Here is a 25,101-nt window from a genome sequence, read left to right as displayed (position 1 = left end):
TTCCTCTTTTCTTTGCATCTTCTAACACCTTATATTTAACTCATGTTTTTCTCTCCTGCCACACAAATTTAGATATAGTTTTTGCCACTGTTTAACTGGTACATAGTTATCAAAACATGTATTGTCTGAAACAAAAATAACGTTCTAGACAAAACTTTCACTTTTATCAGAGGAAATTCCCCCTGGCAATGACTGTTGTAGCTTTTCCCATCTTAACATATTTTTAACTTAATTCCATTCCTTAACATAGTTATCTGAAATAAATATAATTCATATTTGTCTTACTGATGCCTAAATATTTTACCTTCTTCTCAATTTAAAACTGATTTAATTCATGTACTTTTTGGTGTATTTTCATTTTTTTTTGTTAAGATTTGTGTTCTGTTTATTAATCTTGAAACCTGATAATGGACCAGATTCTTTAATTTAATTTACCCATTAATATTTCAATTTCAATTCCCTTTAAAGCAGTGGTTCTCAATCTTTTTAATGCCGCGACCCCCAACTGGTTGTAAGTCGAGGACTACTCAACCAGTCATAAGTCAAGGACTACTCAACTGGTGCAGCACCGTTTGCAGAATGGGACTTTTGGTGGGCTCAGCAGGGCAGAGACAGCCTGGACAATTCCTATTGGCTTTTGAAAGCCAATAGAATTAGACTCTATTCAAGAGAGTCTATTCTATTGGCTTTCAAAAGCCAATAGAATAAAAGGGAGTAGCACAGCTAAGGAAAAGGGGGGAAAATGGCGGACTGCGTTGTTTGGCGACCCCCGTGAAATGGTCGTTTGACCCCAAATGGGGTCCCGACCCACAGGTTGAGAACCACTGCTTTAAAGGATCTCTAGGCAGAAGGACATCCAGGAAGAAACCAAACAAAACAGTCACAAAGTTTCTTTTTTTTAAAAAAAAAGTTTTAAAATAAGCCTTTTAAAAATCTAAGTATGTCTAAATCTAACTTTGCAGATAATCATGACCACAGAGGGTTTTTTATTATTATTATTTGATTCTAGTATTTAAAGTTTTACCTGCAGATCTTCCTTTGGGAAGCATGGAACTAGCTGAGAATCAAACCAAACAAAAAACATTTTAGTTCAGTTGGAAGAAAGGAAGGAAGGAAGGAAGGAAGGAAGGAAGGAAGGAAGGAAGGAAGGGAGGGAGGGAGGGAGGGAGGGAGGGAGGGAGGGAGGGAGGGAGGGCTGTTGCTATTGCTACCCTGCAAAGTATATTTTAAAAAAATCCTCCCTGACTGACTGCCAGCTTTTACTTCATAATTGCAAAGAGAATCAAAGAATAAACATGAGTCATGTACAAACCTCAGTGACAAAACAGCTCTTCTTGTTACCCTTGAAGTACTAAAGGGACAGAAGAAAGAGTCCTCACATGAGTCAAAGCAACAAGCTCAGCCATGCCTTTGCAAAATAATCCATAAGACTATGAACGGGGTATGTTCCCCACATTAGCTAAGCAACCCAATCAATAATCCTTTGCATTTTAAAATCCTGCATTTTAATGTTTCTGGAGTTAAAGGCAGAAAATATTGCAATGATGGATACTAAAAACTCAGCAAATCAGCCAGCTAGAATTACTCCTTTTTTTTTTTTTTTTGCTTTTTTCAAACATTTCAAAATCAGAAACACCAAAAAAAAGCCAGCGTTCAAACAACTTACCAAATCAAAGCAAGCTTATCAATATAGCTAAGCTTAGGTATACAGGCGCACTCTCTGCATATTGTTCTGTCTTGTTGTGGAATTTCCAGTTGTTTCAAGTTGTTCATCTATTATTTGAAGATGAAGAGTGTTTTTGAAGATGAAGATTCACTGCATTGTAATAAAGGCATCCTAAATTTCTAAATCAACAAGGGGCTGTATCATGCAGAATACATGCACACATAGAGATTCAGTCCACATTCTTTAGCCTAGCAGGCTAATCAAACCAATGCTGTATGCTGTTAGTATTTTTTTTTCCATGTATGTTCTTCCTGTTTTTATTTTTAAGGCCACACATGCACAAGACTCCCAATTTTCATGTAGGAATGTACTCTGCCATCGCCCAGGAAATCTAACTTACTTTGTAGTTAGATTACAACTGCTTACAGGGATTACAGGAGAAGAAATAGATGGATCCAAAAAGCACTGTGCTCTTTAGTTCATTCCTTAGGATGCCTGCTGCTTCCCTGCAAAGCTTCACTCCTAACTCACTCCACCCATTTTAAGTCAATTGCAAGAGTGGAATGATCACTCTTGGTCCAGGAAAAATGGCTCAACAGATATCTCTCCAATAGACCACTGCAGGGAAGACAGCTTCCAGTGACTTCGCTTGAAACAGCATGGAACTGTTGAAACACTTGCATTTTGTTTTGTGCTCCAAGCCAGAGGTCCCCAACTGTGGCAATTTTAAGACCTGTGATTTTTTTTTTTTACAGTAATTGCCTAGGCCAGGAGTAGGCAATCTTGGCTCTTTTATGACTCGTGGACTTCAACTCCCAGAATTCCTGAGCCATGCTGGGAGTTGAAGTCCACAAGTCATAAAAGAGCCAAGGTTGCCTACCCCTAGCCTAGGCCCTGCCCATTTGCATTGAGGGAATCCAGATTTTCATCTGCCGTTTCTGTTCAGTTTCCTGATCTTTATGAGAAAGGAAAAAATGCATATGGGAAATAGGACTAATGTAGATATTTAAATGTGAATTTAACTAATTACTACTAACCGGCAAATTTCACCGTCTTAATTAACCATGGTTTATATCATACCAAATTTAATAATGGATAATTCTAATTAAATAGGGGGTTGGTATGCAATAAACATCTGAAATTGCTTTATAACATTGACCTCCAGATTAAATCAAATATATTGCGTATAATTACCTAGATAGAGGGACTTCATACATGAGGTTAGAAAGAGAACTTCCATGCTCTTAGATTTGTCACAGTCTCTAAATGGCTTCTCTCCATATAGGAAAAACCAGTGCTTTTTTTCTTTAAAAAAAAAAAAAAAGGTGCCGGAACTCACACACGTCATACAACCCGCCTTGCCTACCCTACAAGGTTCCATCCCAAAAAGGTTCCAGAACTCTGTTCTGGCCGTTCTATGAGAAAAAAAGCCCTTGGAAAAACTGACCACGCAGTTGAACATACTATGGTAAAATGAAATGAAAATCAGTTAAAATGCAACATATTATTGACTTACAATGACTCTGAGATGAATAGATCTTTCACAAAAGCATCACAAGAAATGATGAATGCTTGGGATGGGAAGTATCCCATAGCCTTTTTGCTCTTCAGTTGTTAATCCCTACCCACTTTTTAATCTTATCAGCTGTATTTATACCAGACTTACCTTACTAATTATTGCTAAAATGCTTAAGATAATCCAATCAGAAGAGGGATATGAACTTTGTATTTCGTCCCCCTGTTGCATAAAATATTTTCAGCAGAAACTTTGTGCTTTCTTTGCTTGAAAATGGAGCTCCACTTTGCTAAATAATTTCTGTATCTTGTTGCAGTTAAATAATTCTGTCTGATTATAGAATTGAGGTGGACCAACTTGTATAGCTGCAATATTTTTTTTTAAAAAAAACCTGCATTGCTTTTTTTCATTCAGGGAAATGGAATCCTTGGCAGAGCTGATGCAATAGTTTTTAGAACTGAATACTTAAAATAAATGTCAACATATTTTATAGAGATTGATGGATTTCACATGGCTGGAGAGATAATTATGGAGTTCATTATTTCATTTACTGAGTAGCTAAATCATTATTTGCAAGCAATCATGCCTTTTAAAGAAAATATAAGTATGAATAAGATTAGTACACTTACATTACGACAAAGCAGCTTCATTCGTGTTCAAACCTGATTGCCTTTATTGAACTTAATAGAACAACAATACATTCCTCATTTTCCTCCGATCCAATGAAACCAGTTATAGAAAGAATAAATGTACTAGGTTGAAACGAGAGATTTTGGCTGGAGACATTGAGACATCTGAACTTGGAACAAAAACACGCCCACGGAAGTATATGATAGGGCAGTATTTTACATTCTCTGCTCATTTACATATGTCTAGTGACATGAGCACCATGTTTTTCAAGGTATAATTCAGAGAAAACAATAATAAAACACTAAAGTCTCCAGAATTTATGGCTTGAGGTAACTCAACTGCATTTATTGAATAGGAAAACAAACTTATTGTGTTGGTTTATGCCCACACATATATTTTTCCATTGATGTTACCATTGATCAGCTCCAGGCATCCTGAACTTTATCTGGAAAGCTATCAGTTACATTTTATTGCCAATACACAAAGACTGTCTGGCAGGTCCAAGGCTAACAAATATGCTTTTGTTGTTCCACCCCAAATAGCATTAGCCTATACTTCTGTTTAAATTTGAACTGCTAGCTAGAAGCAAATTTGTCCTGCTTCTCTTGATTGGCTCCAAATAGAACTCAGAACTTTTATTTGATTTATAGTTTACTACAATGAAAAGAATACTTAACATTAAATGGAAGCTGACATTTTAATCATACCTTTTGTTCCTTTTTAGCTGAGTATGATAATACAGTATTATAGGGTACTATGTATAAATAAACATAATAAAATAAAAAACATTCAGATGAAGCTTTACAATATAGGACACTCATGTCTATTGACTAAAACTCCTGGATTTAGAAAACTGGTAAGTTGGAGGTTAAAATACCTTCACCTCTTAACAACATTTTTGTTGTGGCATTCACTCATGAGCTTTTTTCTTGCATTTTGAGAGAGTGCAAATACATATTTGTCTCATTATAATTGGACTTACTGGTGACTTCTTTTGGCTATGTTTATTGGTTTCATAATATAAATTCTTAGAATTATTTGGAGCAAAATAGAAATATCGACAATCAATGAACAAATATGCCATTTGTACATGAACACAATGAAATAAAATTTAATGTTGAAGCTGGAAATAAGAAAATGATTTATAATTTAAGCTTGATAAATAGATGACATTTTATCATAAAGTACCTTAGAGTGAAACCAGTTTAGGACTGTTTTATAGCACACCTTGGACATGCTTTGAACTTTTACAAAATAAAAAAAGAACATTAATTTTATAGTCACCTGCTTTTTTGAAGCATTTCATTTTGACTGAGAAAACCCAGTTTTGAAAATATTTAATCATCCCCTCCAAGTTTGCATAGCCTAGTCAAAGATCAATTAGTTCACATTTATATTAAAATGAAACACTTGATGGGGTAAATTTCAAGCTCATCCATCTACCTGATGATAATCAATTTGTTGTACTGTTCAACACATTATTACTAAATACACATTATGTCATTTGTAATATAAGACTATCAAGGCTACATTAAAGAAGCCTGTGTTACCAGCTGTTTATTTTTTTTTCTAAGAGCACTTATAATATGAATATTATTATTTATTCCTATTCATTAGTTGAAGTTATACGTTATTAATCTATTTCAAATGTAAGGTGAAACACCATATCCTTGAAGCTGTTTAATCATAATATTAACATTCCTTTCTAGAGGAAACCCCCATTATGTGTCTAAAGTTGCTTTGGGCGTGTAGATCCGCTCTCTTCATTGGAATTTAATAAAGTTAATGGCATTCATGGAAAAGTTGTTGGTTGTCTAGGATTCTCATAGCTCTCTAAAACTAGATGCAGAAGCTATGTCCATATTTCAAACCTATACGTTCCACATTGTATTAAATTAGATTTCTTTTGGATAACATTAGCTCTGGAGTCATAAGTTGACTTAACAATCAGTGTTCTTCTATCCAGCACTAGCGTGCTCTCTAAGATGCATTAATCGATATTTGTAACTGGTGGAATTGCTACTCATTCTTTCTGTCTTTGAAGTTGGCCAAGTAATTCCTCTTATCATTTCTTCTGCTTGTTTTGAATTAATTTTGTTACTTGTATTCTTTTCTTTTTAAAGCCTCTTTGCTTTATTACAGTACATGGAGTTTGGGAGGAATGGTCACCTTGGAGTCTGTGCTCATTCACATGTGGTCGAGGCCAAAGAACTAGGACGAGGTCATGTATACCTCCTCAGTATGGGGGAAGATCATGTGACGGACCTGAAACACAGCATAAGCCTTGCAATATTGCCCTGTGCCCTGGTGAGCATGCATAGAATGACTGTTTTTGCTTATGAGGTTTGTTTCTTTCTCTCTCCCTCTCTCTCTACTTCCTCTGTGGCCTGCTTTTGTCATTTTCTACACATTGAGCCTAAAAACTGCATGAAGGATTCATTACTGGAGTAAATTGGAGAATTAATTAATATGTATGGTTAGAGTTGGGTTAGCAACCTTATCAAAACAGGACATTTGTGCTTCTTAGACCTTAAAATCACATGTCTGGCAATCCTTGGGAAGGCAGAGCAAGAACTCAAATTGAGGCTCCAGGGACACAAATGTCAAGGCTTTTATCAGCTGCCACCAGATCCCTTGTCCCAAATAAATACAAATCCATCCTTGGAAAAGGAAGATAGCTATGCATTAAATGCTCTCCAAAAAGACTAAAGGGATCCATGGTATATGAATGAAAAATGAAAACTCAAAACAAGAATGACTTTTTAATCCAGTAATAATCCCCTTTGTAAAAAAAAAAAAAGCTATTGTCAGAAGGGCAGCTCTTTACAGGTCTACCAGTGACTCCTCTGGTTCCTCGAATAGAAAGACTTGCTGATCAGACTAAAATCTGAATAACTAATTTGTTTAGTAAACTTACTCAGTTTGGTGCCTTCAGTTAAACATGGTTCAACTAACCACTTATTGTGAACGCATGGGGAGGACTGTCAGGTGGTGGAATGGCAGAGATACTTTTTAGCAATTTATTAAATAACATGTAACAGTCTACACAAAGACCAAAGAATTCCTCTTGGATCTTGACAATTAGCTTAATCTGTAAAACAATATGGACGTGAAACGGATGATCTGGGAACCCCACGTAGAATCCAGAGTTGTGCTGTTGCAATATAGCTTCCCCTCCTTTTTGCTCCAGCCCCTTATACTATATAAACTAATCCTAAAAATCAGAAAAAAAATCTAAAATGGCACAGGATGTAACATATACAACATGGCTCTCTGCAGCTCCCTGTGTACTGTATATAATGATTTTGTGGGTACTTATAACAGAAAAATTGTGGTGGCTTGTGGAACAAAAAGTAAGGTTAAGTAGATGATGCTGAATCAAATAACAATAATGACCATTTTAGAAATGGTCAGATAAGGGACATCTCTTTCTCATTCTTCTCAATGTATTCTCCAGGCATAGTTTTAATACTAACATTATTTTAAAACTCTGTATTAGTCTATTCCTATCAGATATTATCAATCATCTATATGTTAATCCATTTACTGTGTATTCAATATTATTCAGTTGCAGTGTTCAGTGTGTTTGGATGTGAGGCATATTAGTAAAATGGAAGTAGATAACACTTCTGAAGCGATTCAAACTAAACGATTATTTAAATGAAATCTATCACAACTCTGAATACTGATGTACTGATGAGTAAGATGGTTAGTTATATCTGTCTATGCATTGCAGCCTGTGATGTTTTTGGTATGAGCTATTAGGGAGAAAATCTCATCTCTAGGTTTTACTATCCCAGTGATTTTCCCCTGAAGGAAAAAAGAATAAAGCAAAGTAAAGGATATATTTATAAGAGTGCTCTTAAAATGGTGTGGTTTTAAGTAGTTAATACTATTAAGCATTGGTAACAACAGTCCCTTTAGCTTAAAAATATCATGTGATAGAATACCGCCATAACCATTTAACAGACACGGTACAAGGAGACACACAAATCAAGTACAAAGAGAACAATATAGTACAAGCCTACAGCATCAAGAAATGTTGGGTGGCTCATTAATTATTCATTTCAACCTATTTCTCAAAGTATAATCATATCTCATAAATAATGTTCTGTTCCGAGTTCATTACTTAGTTTGTCACCTTTCTTGTTAATATCATTCCGCAATGTCATTGAACTAGAAATAAATGACATTTGATGTTTATAAGTGAATGTAGTACTTAGTCCACCGTAAATGTCTTCAAGACTGTTGGTTATTTGAGAGGCTATTTTTTGTAGAAAATGGAAGGCTGCATTCACATAGTCACTCTTGTTTTCTATTATTTTACAATGAAAATATACTTCCAAGGGCGAGAACCAGAGATTGGGACATGCCTTGCATCTATATGATCTGTCTGTGTTTCTCAAAGTTCTCTCTTTGGAATAATCCTTTATAAACTGCCTGAGCCTCTCCAGTTATCCAGAATTATTATGTCCAATGACTTAAGTTTCCATTATTAACATAAATGAAGAAGGAGCTTAGTATTGGGATCAAGTGCAAATATTTTATATCTTTAAGTAAATACCACATTTTAACTTGTTCCCATGTCATATTTCTTAATTGAAACAGCATTTGCAATTGTAGTGCAAATATACCTTCCGGCCATCTAATCATATTTTTCCTTAATGCACCTTACCTTACTTTTGTCCAGTAGTAGATCAGTGATCAGCGACATGCTTCATACATACTTTATTTGAGACAAAAAATTTAAAAGGCTCCAGAACTGCTTAGAGGAACTCCATAGGCTATATGCTTCATACCAAAGATTTGATTTATGGCCAGTGGCCAAAATAGATTTACTTATGGATTTAAGCAGTGGCACTTGATATCCTAACATCAAGTATTACTGGTTAAATCCCCAAGTAAATATATTTTGGCCACTGGCCATAAATCAAGTCTTTGGATATGAGAGCACCACCCTATGCTTCGGTAGATGTGTAGTTCTTTGTGGCAGAGGTTCTTGTGCTTTCCAAATGGAGAGCTGGGGTACAAGCTATCATTTGCTTGTCATATTCAAAATGTTACTCATGATGCCTCTGCTGGCTCTTTCATTGGTGCTGTGTATTTTAGCCTGCCAGGGAGCTGCTTCATCCAGAGCATCACGTTTACTTGTGAGTCTGGAATACAATTGTTATATAAGAAGTTAAAAATTGCAAGGCAATAGTGTTGTGTAGTGCTTCTGTTTAGGTTCAGAAGAGATATCATAGAACAAGAGGGAACATGAACAAAGCACCTGCCTATGAAAACAGATGTAGTGTCTTTAATATGTCTCAAATTGGTGCTGCATTCACAATCCTGAACTTTCTAAAGCAGGGGTCCCCAACTCCCGGTCCGTGGACCAGTACTGGGCCGCGGCATGCCAGAAACCAATCCGCATAAACAAGCAAAGCCCATCCGTGAGATTCAGGCAGCACACAAAACCGGTCTGCAGAAAAAAGTCTCTCCACGGAACCGGTCTTTGGTGCCCAAAAGGTTGGGGACCTCTGTTCTAAAGTATGTTTTCTGAATTAAATTTAAAACATAGACCATCCCTCTGAAGAGATGCTTGGCCATCAGTCCCGACAAAAATGAATAAGAAAGGACTCCTACACCTATCGGACACCACACCTACTAGAAACCAAAAGTTGCATCTAAATGAAATAGAGGCTGGCAAATGTTGCATGTAGTCCCACTTTAAGAATGAGTTCCATTCCCAAGGTCTGCCCTTAAATTGCATTTGTATGTAAACTAGGACAGTATTATTGTATAGTACTGTGTAATAAATTCAAACCAGTGTGTATTTAACCTGAAGTATTGTGTATTTAACTTAAATTTTGTTCTGTTCTTAACTATGGGACATTGGTAAACAAGGCTTCTAAACTCCGGAGACTATCTGTACCCCTTACAGGTTAGGAGTTAAATTATCTAGAACAATAATATTCATCAATATCATCAATAAATATGAATAAACATTAAACTCACAATACAAAAAAAGTCCCACAGTTCTCAATTCCAAATGTAAATCTAAAACTAACAAGTTATACTAAAAGAACAAGCTCTCTGGGCTCTAAAAGGTAAATGGATTTCATTTCTATTTTGCGTCTGTTGCAACAGTTGATGGACAGTGGCAAGAATGGAGTACTTGGAGTCAATGCTCGGTGACCTGCTCCAACGGCACCCAGCAGAGAAGCCGGCAGTGCACAGCAGCAGCTCATGGAGGTTCTGAGTGCAGAGGTCCATGGGCAGAAAGCAGGGAATGTTACAACTCTGAATGTACAGGTACATTACATTCTCTCGATCCCTTCTTATACAGTGGTGAGAAAAGGTTGGGTATTATTCTTTATTCTCTTAACAGTCTGGGATGTCATAGAGGCAGAGAGATACTCTTGGGCAGGGGTCCCCAACCCACAGTCCATGGACCAGTACCAGGCTGTGGCATGCCAGCAACCAGTCTGCACAAACAAACAAAGCCCCATCCACGGGATGCAGGCAATACCCAAAACCATGCACCCTCTGGTCCGCAGAAAAATCTCTCTCCACAGAACCGGTCCCTGGTGCCCAAAAGGTTGGGGACCTCTGCTCTTGGGTACAAGATTATCTAGTATGCTTTTGAGCAATTTCTAAGCTGTAATCTAGATGTTTGAACTTGGTCTTCTTCTGCCATAGTCTAATATACCACTCTTTCCATCCTTGGCTAAAAAAGTTGCTTCATGTTTCATGCACGACAATATCAGGGTTCCCCCCCCCTCGTTCTGCTCATTTGTATTCATTTTTAGAGTACCTCAGGGGAGAAACAGTAAACATAAAGTCACTCTTTCTCAGCCCATCTCACCTCACAGGATTGTTGTTGTGGGGCAGATAGGAGGACGAAGGTGTGTTGGATATGTTCACCACCTTGAATTATTTGTAAGAATAATAAAGATGGGACACGAATGAAAGAATAGCAGTGCTAAAATAATGGAAGGGGGGATGACAAGTTATAGGGCCAGAATTTAAGAATGCTTCAACAAGACCCATAATAATGAAATGCCTCATTTTGATTAGACTGCAGTTTGTGATATCAAATATGCATCTGCTACAAAACCTTGTGGACACAGATATCTTGGTACAGTTATCCATCAGATGATATCTTGTTTAGATTAAACTAGTTACTATCTTTTTAATACCTTGTTTAGACTACTCTGATGAAAGAGAAAAATACAATCCCGGAATTACTGCTGTACAACTCCCAACAGTGATTATGCTGGCTAACTCTGCTGGGAATTGGAGCCCAACATCCAAAGGACAGCTTGTCTCTCAGGCCAACTGAAATACACTGAAAACTATTCAGCAGACTCCACTAGTGCCAAAGATGCGGTAACCTTGTTTACTGAGGCCAAGTGCAGAAAACTATATATCATCAAAGTTAAAGTAGTTGCATTGACTCTGGGCATCCTCCTCTGGGCATCCTTGAAAAACTCTGGCCTTCTAAAGCCCTAAGTGGCTTATTAAGACTAATTTATAACAGGGATCAGCATCAAGTTGGCCTTGGCTAACCATGAGGAAAATTCAGCAGAGTCTGATTTGATTAAGTGGAAGACTATCACTCTAGGACTGTAGACCAGGCTGAGAATTTGGGAGAAAAGAAATCCAAAAGGAGCGCAGAGTAAACCTCCTCCATATTGTTACCAACCCAACATGAGTATGTCCTTGTTGTCACCAGGATAAATTTAAGGGAGATTTCACTTTTTTCCTTTCCCTTTTCCTTTCCCCCAAAAGCTGCATCCTTTTTGTTATTGCTTCTTTACAGTTCAATATTGTTTTATAGCAGCTTCAAAATCACCTTCTGCATGAGATAAAGACTGATCTTTTTAAAAAAGAAATTCTGATTATCACTTCTTGGGTTATTGAAGGCTACTCCTATATATTTACAGAGCACTTATATATATATATATATATATATATATATATATATATATATATATATATATATATATATATATATATATATATATATGAGAAAATGAAAGGTACATTTAAACAACCCTTATTTTCTACATGCAGTCATACCTGTTCCAGAAGAAATGTGGGCTGAAGTTTAATCTGTTCAGGGAATAGAAATCACTTTGTAATTACAGTACATTACTGAAGAATGGCTTTGTATTTCAAAATTCAGAAATGTTAAAGGCTTTACTGGAAGGTCTTATGAATATAGTAGAGAATCTCTCTTAATGCTGGAGACTGGCTCCTTTTAATTGCTCTTTAAAAGAATTATTGCATAGGAAATGATAAATGCAGTTTTTAAATTATCGTTAATTTAAGAAGTTCAATACTTGCATTTTATTGAATATTTTCAATATTGCCAAAATAATTTTTCTCCTTCTAATTCTAGCAACTGGGATAGTTAAGATTTATCTGTTTATTTTGTTTCCCTTCATTTTTTTTAAAACTCAGCTGCTCCAATACTTCATATTCTCCATACAATTTACATGTAATCCACCCTTTTTAATTAACTTGCTTGCATTATGAATAACTTCATGTAGTTTCAGTTCAGTTCCTTTTGCTTTAAATTCGCAACAAGTCATATACCAGTTAAGTTAATTAAATTCCATTTTGAAATAGTTTATTCTAAGTTTAGTAGATAAAGAATTCTTGTCTAGAATGGTTAATTGCAGACATGTTACTGTACAGCAGTACATGTATATTTTACTAGCACTTACCATCTATCTCTCTCCCTCTTCCTCCACCATTTTCTACATAGTTTTTCACTTCTATTTCATTTTTTTACTTTCAAAATTGCACATACACCTGACTTGAATTTCCTTGCTGCAGGTTTAACTTCAGCACAAAGCCAGGCTTCCAGAATCTCACCGGCAAGAAAAGGAAGCATTTTGCTAGTTGCTTTTACTCTGATGCTTTTATTTGTAGTAAATCCTCTTGTTTGAGATTTTAGGATTGTCGGTTTATTAAAGGAAGTATAGAAAGAACAGCCTGTTTGGAGCAGAGGGAATTAAGCACATTTGGATCACTCCATAATACGTAAGAAGGAAAGAAAGGGATTTGAGGAATGCAATATGTGAAATCCCCAAAGGAGAGGAATTTATGCAGGCTCTCTCTTTTTCTTTCTCTGTCTTCTCTTATTTATGGCAAGGCTGAGTCGAATTTCTCTCACTAGCACCAGGAGAAGGATCAGTACAAAAGACTGGATAGAGAAGACATCTGGGGACTACAGCTATTGCTTTTACAGCCTTGTTTTTTTTTTTTTTTCATCTTCCAGTCTAAATTAAAAATGTATTCAGGACGGCTCTTAATAACTTGTCAGGTTGTGATCACAGTCAAAAACTAAAGATTGGCAGAGCAGCAAAGGCAGGAATAGCAGCTTCCTTTCAAAGCCTGCTTTCCGATTGTCTCTACCAAGGACAGAGAAGGTTAATTTGGAACTGTATCAGCCTCTTGCTTTGCATGTTTCTAGCAAAAGATATAGAGTGATTTATTGGTAATGTAATAACACGATTTAAAAAAGTATGGATTTCCTGATCAGAATAGTATTAGTTATCTCATAGGTCTGCCCTCTATTAATTAAGTGGTTTCAGTTTTTAATAATGTGTAGGACTTTCTTTCTTTCTTATCAGTGTTGTTTACTCAGTACGTCAAATTCCCTTTCTGAAAATATCAATGTATTTGTTGTACATCCCAATGGAACTGCTTCAAAAGTTCTTGGGTGTGTCTAGCAGTGTTCGGGCGAGCATTATTGTGAAGCAACACCACACCAGAAGTAGTGCCATAGAAAATTTGCAAGTTCATGCAACTGATGCATCTTAATTCTGAAATAATCTGCAATACTTTTATTTACATTTAATTTAAGAATTTACATTTAAGAGCCGTGGTGGTGCAGTGCTTAGAATGCAATATTGCCGGCTAACTCTGCCAACTGCTAGCAGTTCGATCCTCACTGGCTCAAGGTTGACTCAGCCTTCCATCCTTCCAAGGTCGATAAAATGAGGACCCAGATTGTTGGGGATAGTATGCTGACTCTGTAAACTGCTTAGAGAGGGTTGTAAAGCAGAATGAAGAAGTATATAAGTCTAAGTACTATTGCTATCTAAAGCATGGTTTTATAATGATTGTTATTTTGCATGTTTTTTTTTTAAAGTATTCTACTCGGTAATGTCTATTTTCATCTATACCTCCTCCCCAAATACCCAGATTTGAAACATTCAGAGCAAGAACTGCACTACATAACTAAGTCCAAAGGGAAAATATTAGTCTGAAATCATGTCAGTTTGCTTAAAAATACAGGCAGAACAAAATAGTGTCTGTACTCACAGTCTTGTTTATGTGCTCCTCTGAATAATATATGTTGACATAAGCAATGTGAAAAGGGATATTTGGGTAGGTGTTGGTTGGTTTGAAATCAGAAAGTAGTTTGAAAACAAATCACCCGTGTCCGCAAACTGCAAGAAGAGGTGGAGCGAATTGAAAAAGCCACTATATTGATTGGGACATTTTGAATTTATAAGGGCCTGCAAAGAATGTGGCCCTCCGCTTTCAATCCTTAATCATGTCCTGAGGTGATGGCAGTGGTGGGATTCAGCCAGTTCACACCACTTCGGCAGAACCGGTAGCTAATTTTTTGTTGCCCAGCTCCAGAATGGACTTCCGGAAGCGGCATCCATACAGAGAACCGGTTGTTCACATATTTGAATCCCACCACTGGGTGATGGTGAACTACAGAAAAGATAACATCCCTTCCTTTCAGTCTTGCTTTCTGTCAGCTTCATTATCTTATCTGTGTAAGGCAAAGACCTTTTTTATCAGCTGCAGACTTTAACGCAGACTTTATTGTATGTTAAAATAGTGACTTTAAAGTAAATAGCATATAAGTTCACTGGAACTAAATCCAGGCGAAGTTGAGAAGAATGCCAGGGCATAGCTCCTCCTCTTCCTCAGTCCTGGGGACACCTTCAGTTGGGTGGGGACACCTTCAACTGACTGAAACCTTCAACAGGGAGCTCCACCTATTATAATGCCAGGAGCGGGTGAAAGGGAGACTTTAGCTGATTGACATGCCTGCAGCAAGCATATCTCAAAAATTAGATTTTCCCCTTGTTCAGCCACAAGACATTTTGGCAAAATGTCTGGGTACCATGGTGGCAATCACTGCAGCAGCAGCACCTCCCCTTCCCCATATAAAAGCCAGTTCTTTTTCTGCTAGCAGTGGCAGGTAGAGGGCAGCACAACATCATTTTAAATGCTCCCTATCAACTTCCAGGGATTAAGACTGCACTGCTAAATGCCTTCTGAACAGTAGCATGTTTAGTGTTGCTTCACTTGCTTTCAGGTGAGTTTAATATACTACTGATTTGCTAAGGTTTTATTATTTTATTTTATTTTATTCTTTTATTTTATTTTTTATTTTATTCTATTTTATTATTTATCAATCAATGGCAACTGCTATTCAGAATTGAAGAGAAGGGCAAAAATCTGTAAAAACTGCCTCCTACTGCAGATATTGAAAAAGAAATCCACCATATGACACATTTCAGGGATAGCTTTTTGCTGGGAAATCGTAATTCTTCCAAGGATTAAAAAGTGTTTATTAATGAAACTTTTTTTTTTAATGGAAGAATTCCTTGGGTGATATTTGAAAGGTTAAATTGATGCAAATTGTTCTGTAAGCTGAAGCCAAAGGAGCAAATGAGAATCCTTTTTTTCTATCATGATTAGAGTCTAAAGATTCTTTCCTAGATTTTTTTTTATTTGATTTATTTTATTTGATTATATATATAATGAGAAATTTACAGTAGATGAACCAAAAAGATATTGCTGAATATATAAAAATAAATCATTGTATTATGCTGCAATATTAGAATAGCTGTGTAAATGAAGCCTGGTAGTTATTTAAAATATTTCATATTTACATGTTACAATCATGAGGATGCCATCAATATATGTTTACTGTGCAATCCAATGCATGCCTATTTAGGAGTAACTTCTACTGAATTCAGTGGGGTTTGCTCTCAGTTACTGTATTTTTTTCAACCACAGCAACTTCTCTTTGCTCTTACTATATGGACAACACTATATTGCATTAAATTTATTTACCAGCTGGATTCAAGCAAATTGTGCCCTCCCTCCCTCTCTCTCTCCCCACTGAATTGAAATATATGCTTAACTCTGGCTAGCTTATGCCTATTCTGGAGTATTTTCTCAACTAACTTTGTTCTGTCCTTTTTTAAATGGCTGTTTTACCCATTTGGGTGGGTCTGTTTGTAATAGCTACTGTTGTGGTATCGAACTATTATATATATATTTATATTTTCTTCAGCTAATGGTCAGTGGAATCACTGGGGCCACTGGAGTGGATGTTCCAAGTCTTGTGATGGTGGCTGGGAGAAGAGAATAAGGATATGCCAAGGTGCAGCTACTACTGGGCAACAGTGTGAAGGAAGCGGAGATGAGGTTAGACGGTGTAGTGAACAGCGATGCCCAGGTAAGTAGCAGGTATGTGTAGAATGTGGTTCTATATGGCTTTCAGGTTTAACACAATCACATCTAGGATTTAAAATAAAGGTGAAAGAAAGATATCAGGCCTAAGCCCAAAGAAGACACATTGAAATTCAGTTGAGTTCTGTTCTTTTTTATATAAGTCTAAGGCCGAATCTTACCAGATTAGAACTATAATCTTCTGATCTAATAGATATGGGCTACTCTAAATCTTTTATTCCTTCCCCCATACAGTTCAGGACTGCACAGTCCCTTATTTTCGATTTTTGGAGCGTGCTGCCTCCTCCTTGGGAAACCATTGTAGAAAAAGAGCAGGCACAACTGAGGGTTGACTAAAACACATCATCAGTTGCCACAAGAAACCCCCCAAACAAACCTCTTGAATTCCATGGACTCTTATCTAGCACTGATTTAGCGCTGGCCATTAGTTGATTGGATTTTTGTGTATAGGCCTCAATAAATCATTTATGCGGCAACCTTCACAAATGTTCCTGATTCTTTGTGCCCGACGGCCATGGTGCAATTGCTGAGATTCTCCCCAGTCCTTCTCCACCTGCACATTTCATCACAAAAGAACAATTCATCTGAAACTACTGAAACAATTAACAAGCTATATTTGTAAATTGCCACCAGGTAAAACCTTGACCATTATTTATTATCATGCTTTGAAGAAAAATTGACAGATTTCTCTGAAGAGGAAGATGTAGGTGGTGGTTGTGGGAACTATGTATAATGGTCCCTTGTGGTTGTTTTTTTAGTTTGATAATTGAATTGGCTCCAAATAATGTTGTAAGCCATTCTGACTTCTTCACAAACTGTATCCCAGCAATTCATAAATTATTTCAGTTTGATATATGATGACTTTTTAATACTTGATACAAGTATTAAAAGTAGATGAAATTTGAAATGCTGACAATCAGATTTGTGTTTGTTACAAACAAATTGCTACGAAATTGTTACTCTAAATTCTGCTCTTGAATTCATATAATCAACGTAAGTAGAAGCAACAAACTGGGCAAGGACTCGGGATCTTTCGTTAAGTATTAGAAACATTTCTGTGTGAAAGCCAATCACTCGACAGGTTTTGGAGAATGTAGGGAACCAACATATCAGATTCTGCTGCTTTAACAGCACCTCTTTAGGGTCTGAATAATGACCTGCTATTTCATCCTTCTTTCTGATAATGCTGGGATCCAGATTTGGCCTTCTGATGCTCTGCTATTGAATTATAACCCATCCTTTTCATTGGAAGTTAAATAATGAAAACTGTGGAATAAAATCCTAACACAAGGTAAAACTGTTTCATAAAATTACATTGAACTCTCTTTTGGCTTAATAGAACTTAAATATATGCTGCTTATTACAATCCTAGGTCTACTAAGGACTGAGGCCATTTAATGAAACTTGGACGTAGGAAAGTTTGTGTAGGACTGCAGTTGACTGAAATAAATTAAAATGTGTAAATGTACTTAATTTGAGTTTAGTCTGTTGTCTCTACTCCAAGGTAATTACAGAACCTTCTCCTTGGAAAACAGAGCAAGAACAAATGTTCATTCAATCATATGAAATCATAATTGGACAAAATTAATTGATATCTTTCTATTCCTGATAGGTTTTTTTTTTTTTGCATAGCAAATTAGCTCATATAACTGTTATGTATTTTAGCTTGATATTTTAAATTCCATGCTTTCATTTTATGTATCTGTAGTATCTTTGTTAAATAGCTACAGTATATTTCATTATCATGACAATAGACAACAAACCCTCCTTAATTATACAAATACAAATATGACAGCAAACAAACGAAGAGGTCATTGTGGATGACTCAATATGTAATTTCAAGTTTTTTGTGAATATCTAAGGCAGTGTTTCCCAAACTTGACAATTTTAAGGCATGTGGACTTCAACTCCCAGAATTCCACAGCCAGTGTTGCTGGCTGTGGAATTCTGGGAGTTGAAGTCCTCATGCCTTAAAATTGTCAAGTTTGGGAAACATTGATCTAAGGTAATTTCACTGGGATTGATTTCCCCTCCCCCCCCTCCCCCCATGGCAAGTCAGAACTAGATAGTGCCTTGTTCTTTGCTCCTGCTCATAGATCCAAGGCTACCAGCCAGTGAAATAGGCCAGAACTGTATATTTCTCTTCCCTTTCTGATCTTTCTTCTTCACTTGGTGAAATCACATGAAGTCCTGGAAAGTCTGTGCTAGACCTTAAGCAACTATCAATTTAAAATCAACACATGCTACAAAAAAGGTGCTAAAGCCTTTGGAGAACCTAATGAAAATATTGCTCAAGTCAGAATTATTCCATAGTTTTATTGTCCAGTGGACCCTTCAGCTGCATGTTCATGATCTCTTATTTCTACTTTTACTATCTGTCACTATAAAGCTTGGTTTGAAACAATACATAAGTTGGTGGGATAATCAGCAATAATGGAGATCGGAACTGCAAAGTGAAATGGGAGAAAGAGCCTAATCTCATTCTGCTCTTTCATGGTACAATCTTCTCCATAACTAGTCAACATTACGGGAATGCAAAAGATATTTGTGGTCCCTAAGACACGTCTGTTCCAATAGAATCAGGGATCCAACATCTATCAACTGTTGATTGGATTTCTTTTGGACATTTTTAATTATTTGTTTACCCTGCCTACTAGCAAATCAGTGCAAACCCATGGCATTGTACAAAACAGTCAACAATAAAACATCCAAAATCCATCCAAATATCTTCAACAAATATACTTCTAGTTTCTCCTTTAAATGCCTTTTATGACAGAGATAATTACAGCAATAAAAATGTAATTACATATGCAGATATGGTTCACTCAGATTCTATGAATAAACTAAAAACACAGCAAGAACTCCTTAGTGAAAGCTGGAATATACCATGGCTCATATATTTTCAAACCGTCAGAAGAATAAAATTGAATCTCAAGAATGAAGGAGAAACATTTTTAAAAAACCCAAGAATTTGAGACTCTAATACAAAACCAGCACCACCTATTATGGTATGCATATATATTACTTAGATATAGACTAAGAGAAAATAGCTGTGGCCACCCATAGTTTCTATCCCTCAATCACACTGTTACAGCACAATAGAATTGATGATCTATATCAAGGGTGTCAAACTAGCAGTCTACCAGCCGGATGCATCACGTGCAAGCCACGTCCACCCTGGCTCCGCAAAGGCAAAAAACATTGCTATATGTCACGATAGGTCACGTGATGCAATCGAGTTTGACACCCGTAATCTACAGCTGCTGATTAAAAAATGACTACTTCCTCTGGGTTGCTGGTAGCAAGAACTTCTCAAAAACCTTTCATCCAGCATCACCACGCAAATTGGCTGGGCCTATCATGGAAGGAGAGAAGTAGAGTCACTCTGATGCCATCCTGGAAGTGTATTATCAGAGAACTATCATCTTCAGCTGCTCATTTCTATGTTGCCTCTTCTTTGCTCCACCTCCTTGTTCAAGGTTGGTGGCAACAAGAAAGCATGCTGAAGAATATTGGAAATCCTTTTCCTTAGTTCAGGTACAAATACTGTAGGTGACCAGAGCATCATTGTGTTTCTCAGCCTTCAAGAGAGCTAGGAATAGAGCACTTCCATTTGCCAATCAATCTCTAACTCAGAGATAGGAAATCTGATGTCCTACTGATATTTTAGGAAATTATATTTAACTAACTGGTTGGGAATTATAAAAAACATACTGCAAAATATGGTTGAAACCTTAGATTGCCTTTTTTTGCCTAGGTAATAAATAACAGCACATTTGGATGGTAAGTGATTTACTGCACAAGATCCAAAACAGAGTGAATTTTGAAAAGTAAATTCTAATGATTTGTCAGTCAAGCACTCCATCAGATCTCTTGTGATTGAGACACAGCTGTGACAGAGAGGAGTCACTATCCCTTGTAGCTCCAGTTCCATGTAGTTAATACCTGGTCCTTGTCTGCTTGCCATGGTTCTTCCCAGGCATAGGAGATTGCTTAATGTGAGATGGCTCACCTTGGATGAGAAATTAGGAAATGCAAATACCAGAAGGCTCTCTAAACCAATATAACAAAGAAACAAACATTTAATCAAGTCTGGATCACTGCCCAGGCGGAAAAAGGTAAACTTCTATCATGGGATAAGAGTCTTCCACTGTTTAGTCAACTGTACGTATTGGAGGATGCTCTGTGGAGAGAAAATGAAGACTTGCAGAGAGAGCAAAGAATTAGCAACAGTATATAGGAGATATATTCCCTAAGCCTGGAGCTTTAGAACAGGAGCACAAATCTTTTTTTTCTAAAAGCAATCCCCTTTGGAGTGAAGAAGGAACCTCTATCCTTCCCCCAATGATTTGACCAAAAACATAAGCTAAATTTGATTTAATTTAAATTGCATTTAAGTATTTTTATTAAAATTAATATGTTTTATCCTCTATTATTTTGCTATGTTGTTCCATCAAAAAATATTATTTGAAAGTTATTTTGAGAGGTCTGGCAGGTTGCATCCAAAGCTTAGGGAGACGTAGATTTTGTATCCTTTTTTGAGGTTTACTCTCCTTGCTGGTTTATGTGTTGGCTGTTAAGGCTAGTTTTCTTTCTGGTCTTGGAGTTCTGCCCATTTCAGGAAATACTGCATGTCCAGGAACCCAGTGTTTCTGCAAAGCATCCCTCATGCTTTAATTCTTGCTCATTTGGTTCTTAGAGGATGCATTCTGAGGCCACCCTCTGCCCTAGGTTTTCAGCCAGCTTTATATCATTGAAAACACAGTAGTTCATTCTTGCCCTCGTGCTAAGCTACAAGAAATATAATAGAAAAGGTTTGACAAGATCAGAGCATGCAACTTTTGATTAAGAACAAGAGACTTCTGTAGAAGAAACTTCTGTGGACAGACTTCCCTGACTTCTGTGCTCCAGGTACATTTCCCACTGGCGATGCATAGCCCGTGGAGATGATAGCAGAATCTCCGCAGTGCTGACAGCTTGTTGTGCTCCATGCATAAAACTTGCAAGTGGAAAGTATTTATGAATGTTTGTTAGCAGAGATCAGATGAAATGTAGGTGGTGACTGGAGTTTGTCCCCTGACTAGGGGCTATAGAGTACCAAGGAAAAGATTTTATAGCAATAAAAGAAGAAGAAAAAGAAGAAGAAGAAGCCACAGTATATACATGAGAAAGCTTAGGTAGAAAGGCATACTGAAGACAGTTGTGTCGCTTTTGGTTTGGAGGTTTGTGTCTATCGCTCCTTCGTCTTGACTTCCTCCTTTTTTCTTTCCTGCCACGCTTGATTCTTGGAGTGGAATTTAGTAATGGGTGCATAGTTTTGGAAGTGACAAGGCAAATTTCTTCTAAGGCTTCTAAGGCCCTCAAATTCTTATTTATATTTTGGAAAGAGTCTCTTTTATGCCAAGTGCTCCATTTGGGAGAAATGTGCAATGAAGTCCCATCCATCCCCAAGTGTGAGTTCACAGTATGAACCCAAGAAGACCTAATTCTTTGCTCTGCCCTATAATACTACCTGTAACTCTATGTTCATATAATTACTTATATACTAGTGGCAATGTGCAGTCAATGCTGAATTGCATATTTCTTAAATAATATTTTATTGACAATTTGGTAATTTCAAATATCAATAATCTGATATATACTATATATCAGATATATGCTATGCTATGCTATGATCTCTGCTTATGGTACATGTCATACCTGGAACAGGGAAGTAAGGTATGTAAAATTCACTCTCTGGAGGCCAGAAGGATGCCCCCAAATTCAGAAAGTTAAATTAGACATTGGATTGCCTCTCCTCCCTCTTTGCCAGCCTTGGAGTTGGATGTCTGTGTTGAGGGCTCTTTGATCTTGTGGCTAATCTGAAGTTTTGTGCAGACAGTGATAATTCACTAGATTGTAAGTCTTCGTAGCCCTGAGGCACTCTGCCCCTGCTAAGTAAATTTATATTACCTCAATAACTTTTCCGAATTTATTCCTTCCTGGATTAAATCACCTAATAAAACATTTTTCCTTCTTACTTTTGCCCTTGGATTCAGAAATTGACAAGGGCATTCCAACCAAACAATAGGATTCCTTTTCCTGTGGTTTAGCCATGTTCCTGAAAATTCAATTTTTTTCAATGTTCTCTTTCCTCCAGAAGTGGATACATTCTAGAACCTCTGGAATACATCTGCTATCATCCCCAGAGAGCATTACCCCATGTGAAGGAGGTCAGGAAAAATAAGGGTCCAACATAATTCCAGACTGAACATGGTCATTTTAGCTCATAGCTATTTTGTGTATAATTCTTGAGAGAGTATTGCGTCACTGTGTAAATAATGTATGACTTTGATTACAAAGCCCTATCATTTTCTTGGCAACCCTAATGAGGTTCTATATCCTGGTTTTCTTTAGGGCTTTAAAAAAAACTGTATTTCTGGGTTTTCTTGGTGATCTCTTATCCAAGCACTAATCAGAACTGAATTTCCATATGTTGTCTTCAAGAAGAGCCAGGTTTGCCTACTGATAGGCAGTCTGTTAATCAGTGGCCCTCCTGTTTTATTTCTTCACATTTTGGGTAGAAAATTCCTTTCGGTATCTCATTACCCCTAATTAAAAATATTAAATGACTGTCAAGGTTTATTTACTGATATATTAATTTCACCTCCAAATTCAAGTAAAAGTACAATTCTCTTATAGTCAAGTGTGGTGCTACCAGTTCAACATCTCCTGTAATCTTACAGACTAGCAACATTTGAAATGAACATAAATGAAGGATCTATCTGCCTTAGAGATGTACATTTGTTGGCAATTGTGACCAGTATGTCATGATTTATAATTATCATATATTTAAATCTGTATGATCTTACAAGAAATTTTGTCGTGCTTATCAGCTTTGTGCATAGGGCCAATAACATATAATCATTGCTGTTTTGATAGCTGGTGAAGGAGAATAATTGAAGGAAAATGATCTAAGATTACACAGTGCCAGTTCAGAAGATTCTTCCAGGCATAAAAGCCCTGATGAAAACATGAATGTTTGGCATTCAAAATGGCAATTCCATCTATGATTTGTCAGGGACAGAAGTGACTGTGTGTCCCCAGGATATAAGCTCTAGCAGAGCTTTGCCCTTGCATTGAATTAAGAAATAGACTGCTAGGCTAAACAATTGCTCAGATTAATTTGACAGAATTGTTTGTCACAACATGGAACAGCTCCTTTTGTGTGCAAAAGGGAAAAAACTAAAAATGGATAATTTGTCTGTTGTAAGGGTAAGCTGAATAAGACTTGGAAAAAGGTTTTCTAAATGCTGTAAAAAACAAGGACAAGTCACAAACAGCAGCCTAAAGTTCTTACCTCCCCCAGTAAAAAAATAATATAAGTTAATGATAATTTCTGGTACAAGTCAAAATATTCTATTACTTTTATGAGGATTTAAAAAAAAATATTTAGATCTAATCTAATTTTGATAAAAACAACTTTAGGTCAAGAAAAGGGTAGGATATCATACTCCACAATTATCATTATCACTAATAATACAGAAATGTTTGTGATTTTATAATTGTGTGGTGATTAAATTCCTTAAATTAGATGTGTCCAACCTGTGACCCACGGGCTGGACAGCTAATACTGCAGCCCCACAAGATTGTAAACTTTTAACTTTATTATGTGATTTATTATGTAAGATACACTGTATATTAACTATATTATATATATTTATATGCAGCCCAAGACAATTCCTCTTCTTCCAGGCAAGCCAAAAGGTTGGACAACCATGGCTTAGATATTAATCCAGAGATGAAACTTCATCCTCACCTTTTTTTGTAAAAGTAGAGCAGTGATTTCATTCTGAACAAAAGAAGAGTCTTTTAAGAGTGAAAGCTCAAGTAACAAAAAAAGGGGTTTTCTAAAAAGAAAAAAACATGCTGACGTATGCTACTGTCAACCATAAATCTGAAATTTGTGTGCACAAGCATTCTTGTTTATTTATTGGATTTATAGCTGCCATCAGACAACAAACAACAATAACAAATAAGCCATTCATTTATTTAGCATATGGCATCTATAGAGGTCACATAAAGTATAGTAGTGAGCATATAAGCCAAGATGCCCAATATTAAAAAAAATACCCCAATGCAATACAACTTTTATGCAATTTATATTTATAAACCTGTTGGCATTTATGATGGTCTTCAAAGAGAGAGAGAGAGAGAGAGAGAGGAAGAGGGAGGGAGGGAGGGAAGGAAGGAAGAAAAATGTTGTTTTGTTAATGGAGATCACCAGTATCCATGGAGTTCATGGATAGATATTTTTTCTATCCATCCAGAAGGCAAAGATGAAGCAAGATGAATCTTTGATATCTTCTTTTTTTCCTTCCCAAGCAATTATTGCCCAGCATGGCTAACAAAACAAATCTAGGGACAATATAATATGGCAAAATAAAAATGCTACTTCTGCCTAGAAGCAAATTTTGTTCATGTATTACTTCTAGTCAGCTTTTTCCTTTAAAATGAGCTCCAAACCAGTTAATACATTTTAAATAATTTAAAAGATGTAAATGTGTTGTTCATTAACAAACATAAAATTAATAAACATAATATGATAGTATGTCAAATAGCAAGTGGATGATAAAATGGAAGCCATATTTTAGAACCAAGACTGCTGGCATAGTAATTCATATGAAGAAATCGTTGAAAGAGACAAATCCAATTTACCATCTAGCAAAAATATAATAATTTTGATTATTGACAGAGGTTACCACCCGATCAAAAACCCTTTATGTAAAATTTGCTATCTCCTCCC

General features: G+C 36.5%; 1 protein-coding gene across 3 annotated transcripts in view; it reads left to right on the top strand.

Annotated features, from left to right (window-relative positions):
• Positions 1-25,101, top strand: part of ADGRB3 (adhesion G protein-coupled receptor B3) — a 509,374-nt gene that overhangs the window by 179,232 nt on the left and 305,041 nt on the right. For all 3 annotated transcript variants that reach the window (XM_039346725.1, XM_039346723.1, XM_039346726.1), the window contains 3 exons: positions 5,955-6,119; positions 9,945-10,109; positions 16,138-16,302. In XM_039346725.1, the coding sequence (XP_039202659.1) occupies positions 5,955-6,119; positions 9,945-10,109; positions 16,138-16,302 (495 nt within the window). The remainder of the gene's footprint in view (positions 1-5,954; positions 6,120-9,944; positions 10,110-16,137; positions 16,303-25,101) is intronic.

Source organism: Crotalus tigris, unplaced genomic scaffold (genome assembly GCF_016545835.1).
Source record: "Crotalus tigris isolate CLP2741 ecotype Arizona unplaced genomic scaffold, ASM1654583v1 scf7180000018016.4438896, whole genome shotgun sequence".
NCBI classification, from domain to species: Eukaryota; Metazoa; Chordata; class Lepidosauria; order Squamata; family Viperidae; genus Crotalus; species Crotalus tigris.
The sequence above is the reverse complement of the archived record's forward strand: the minus strand, read 5'-3'. Positions and strand labels throughout refer to the sequence as shown.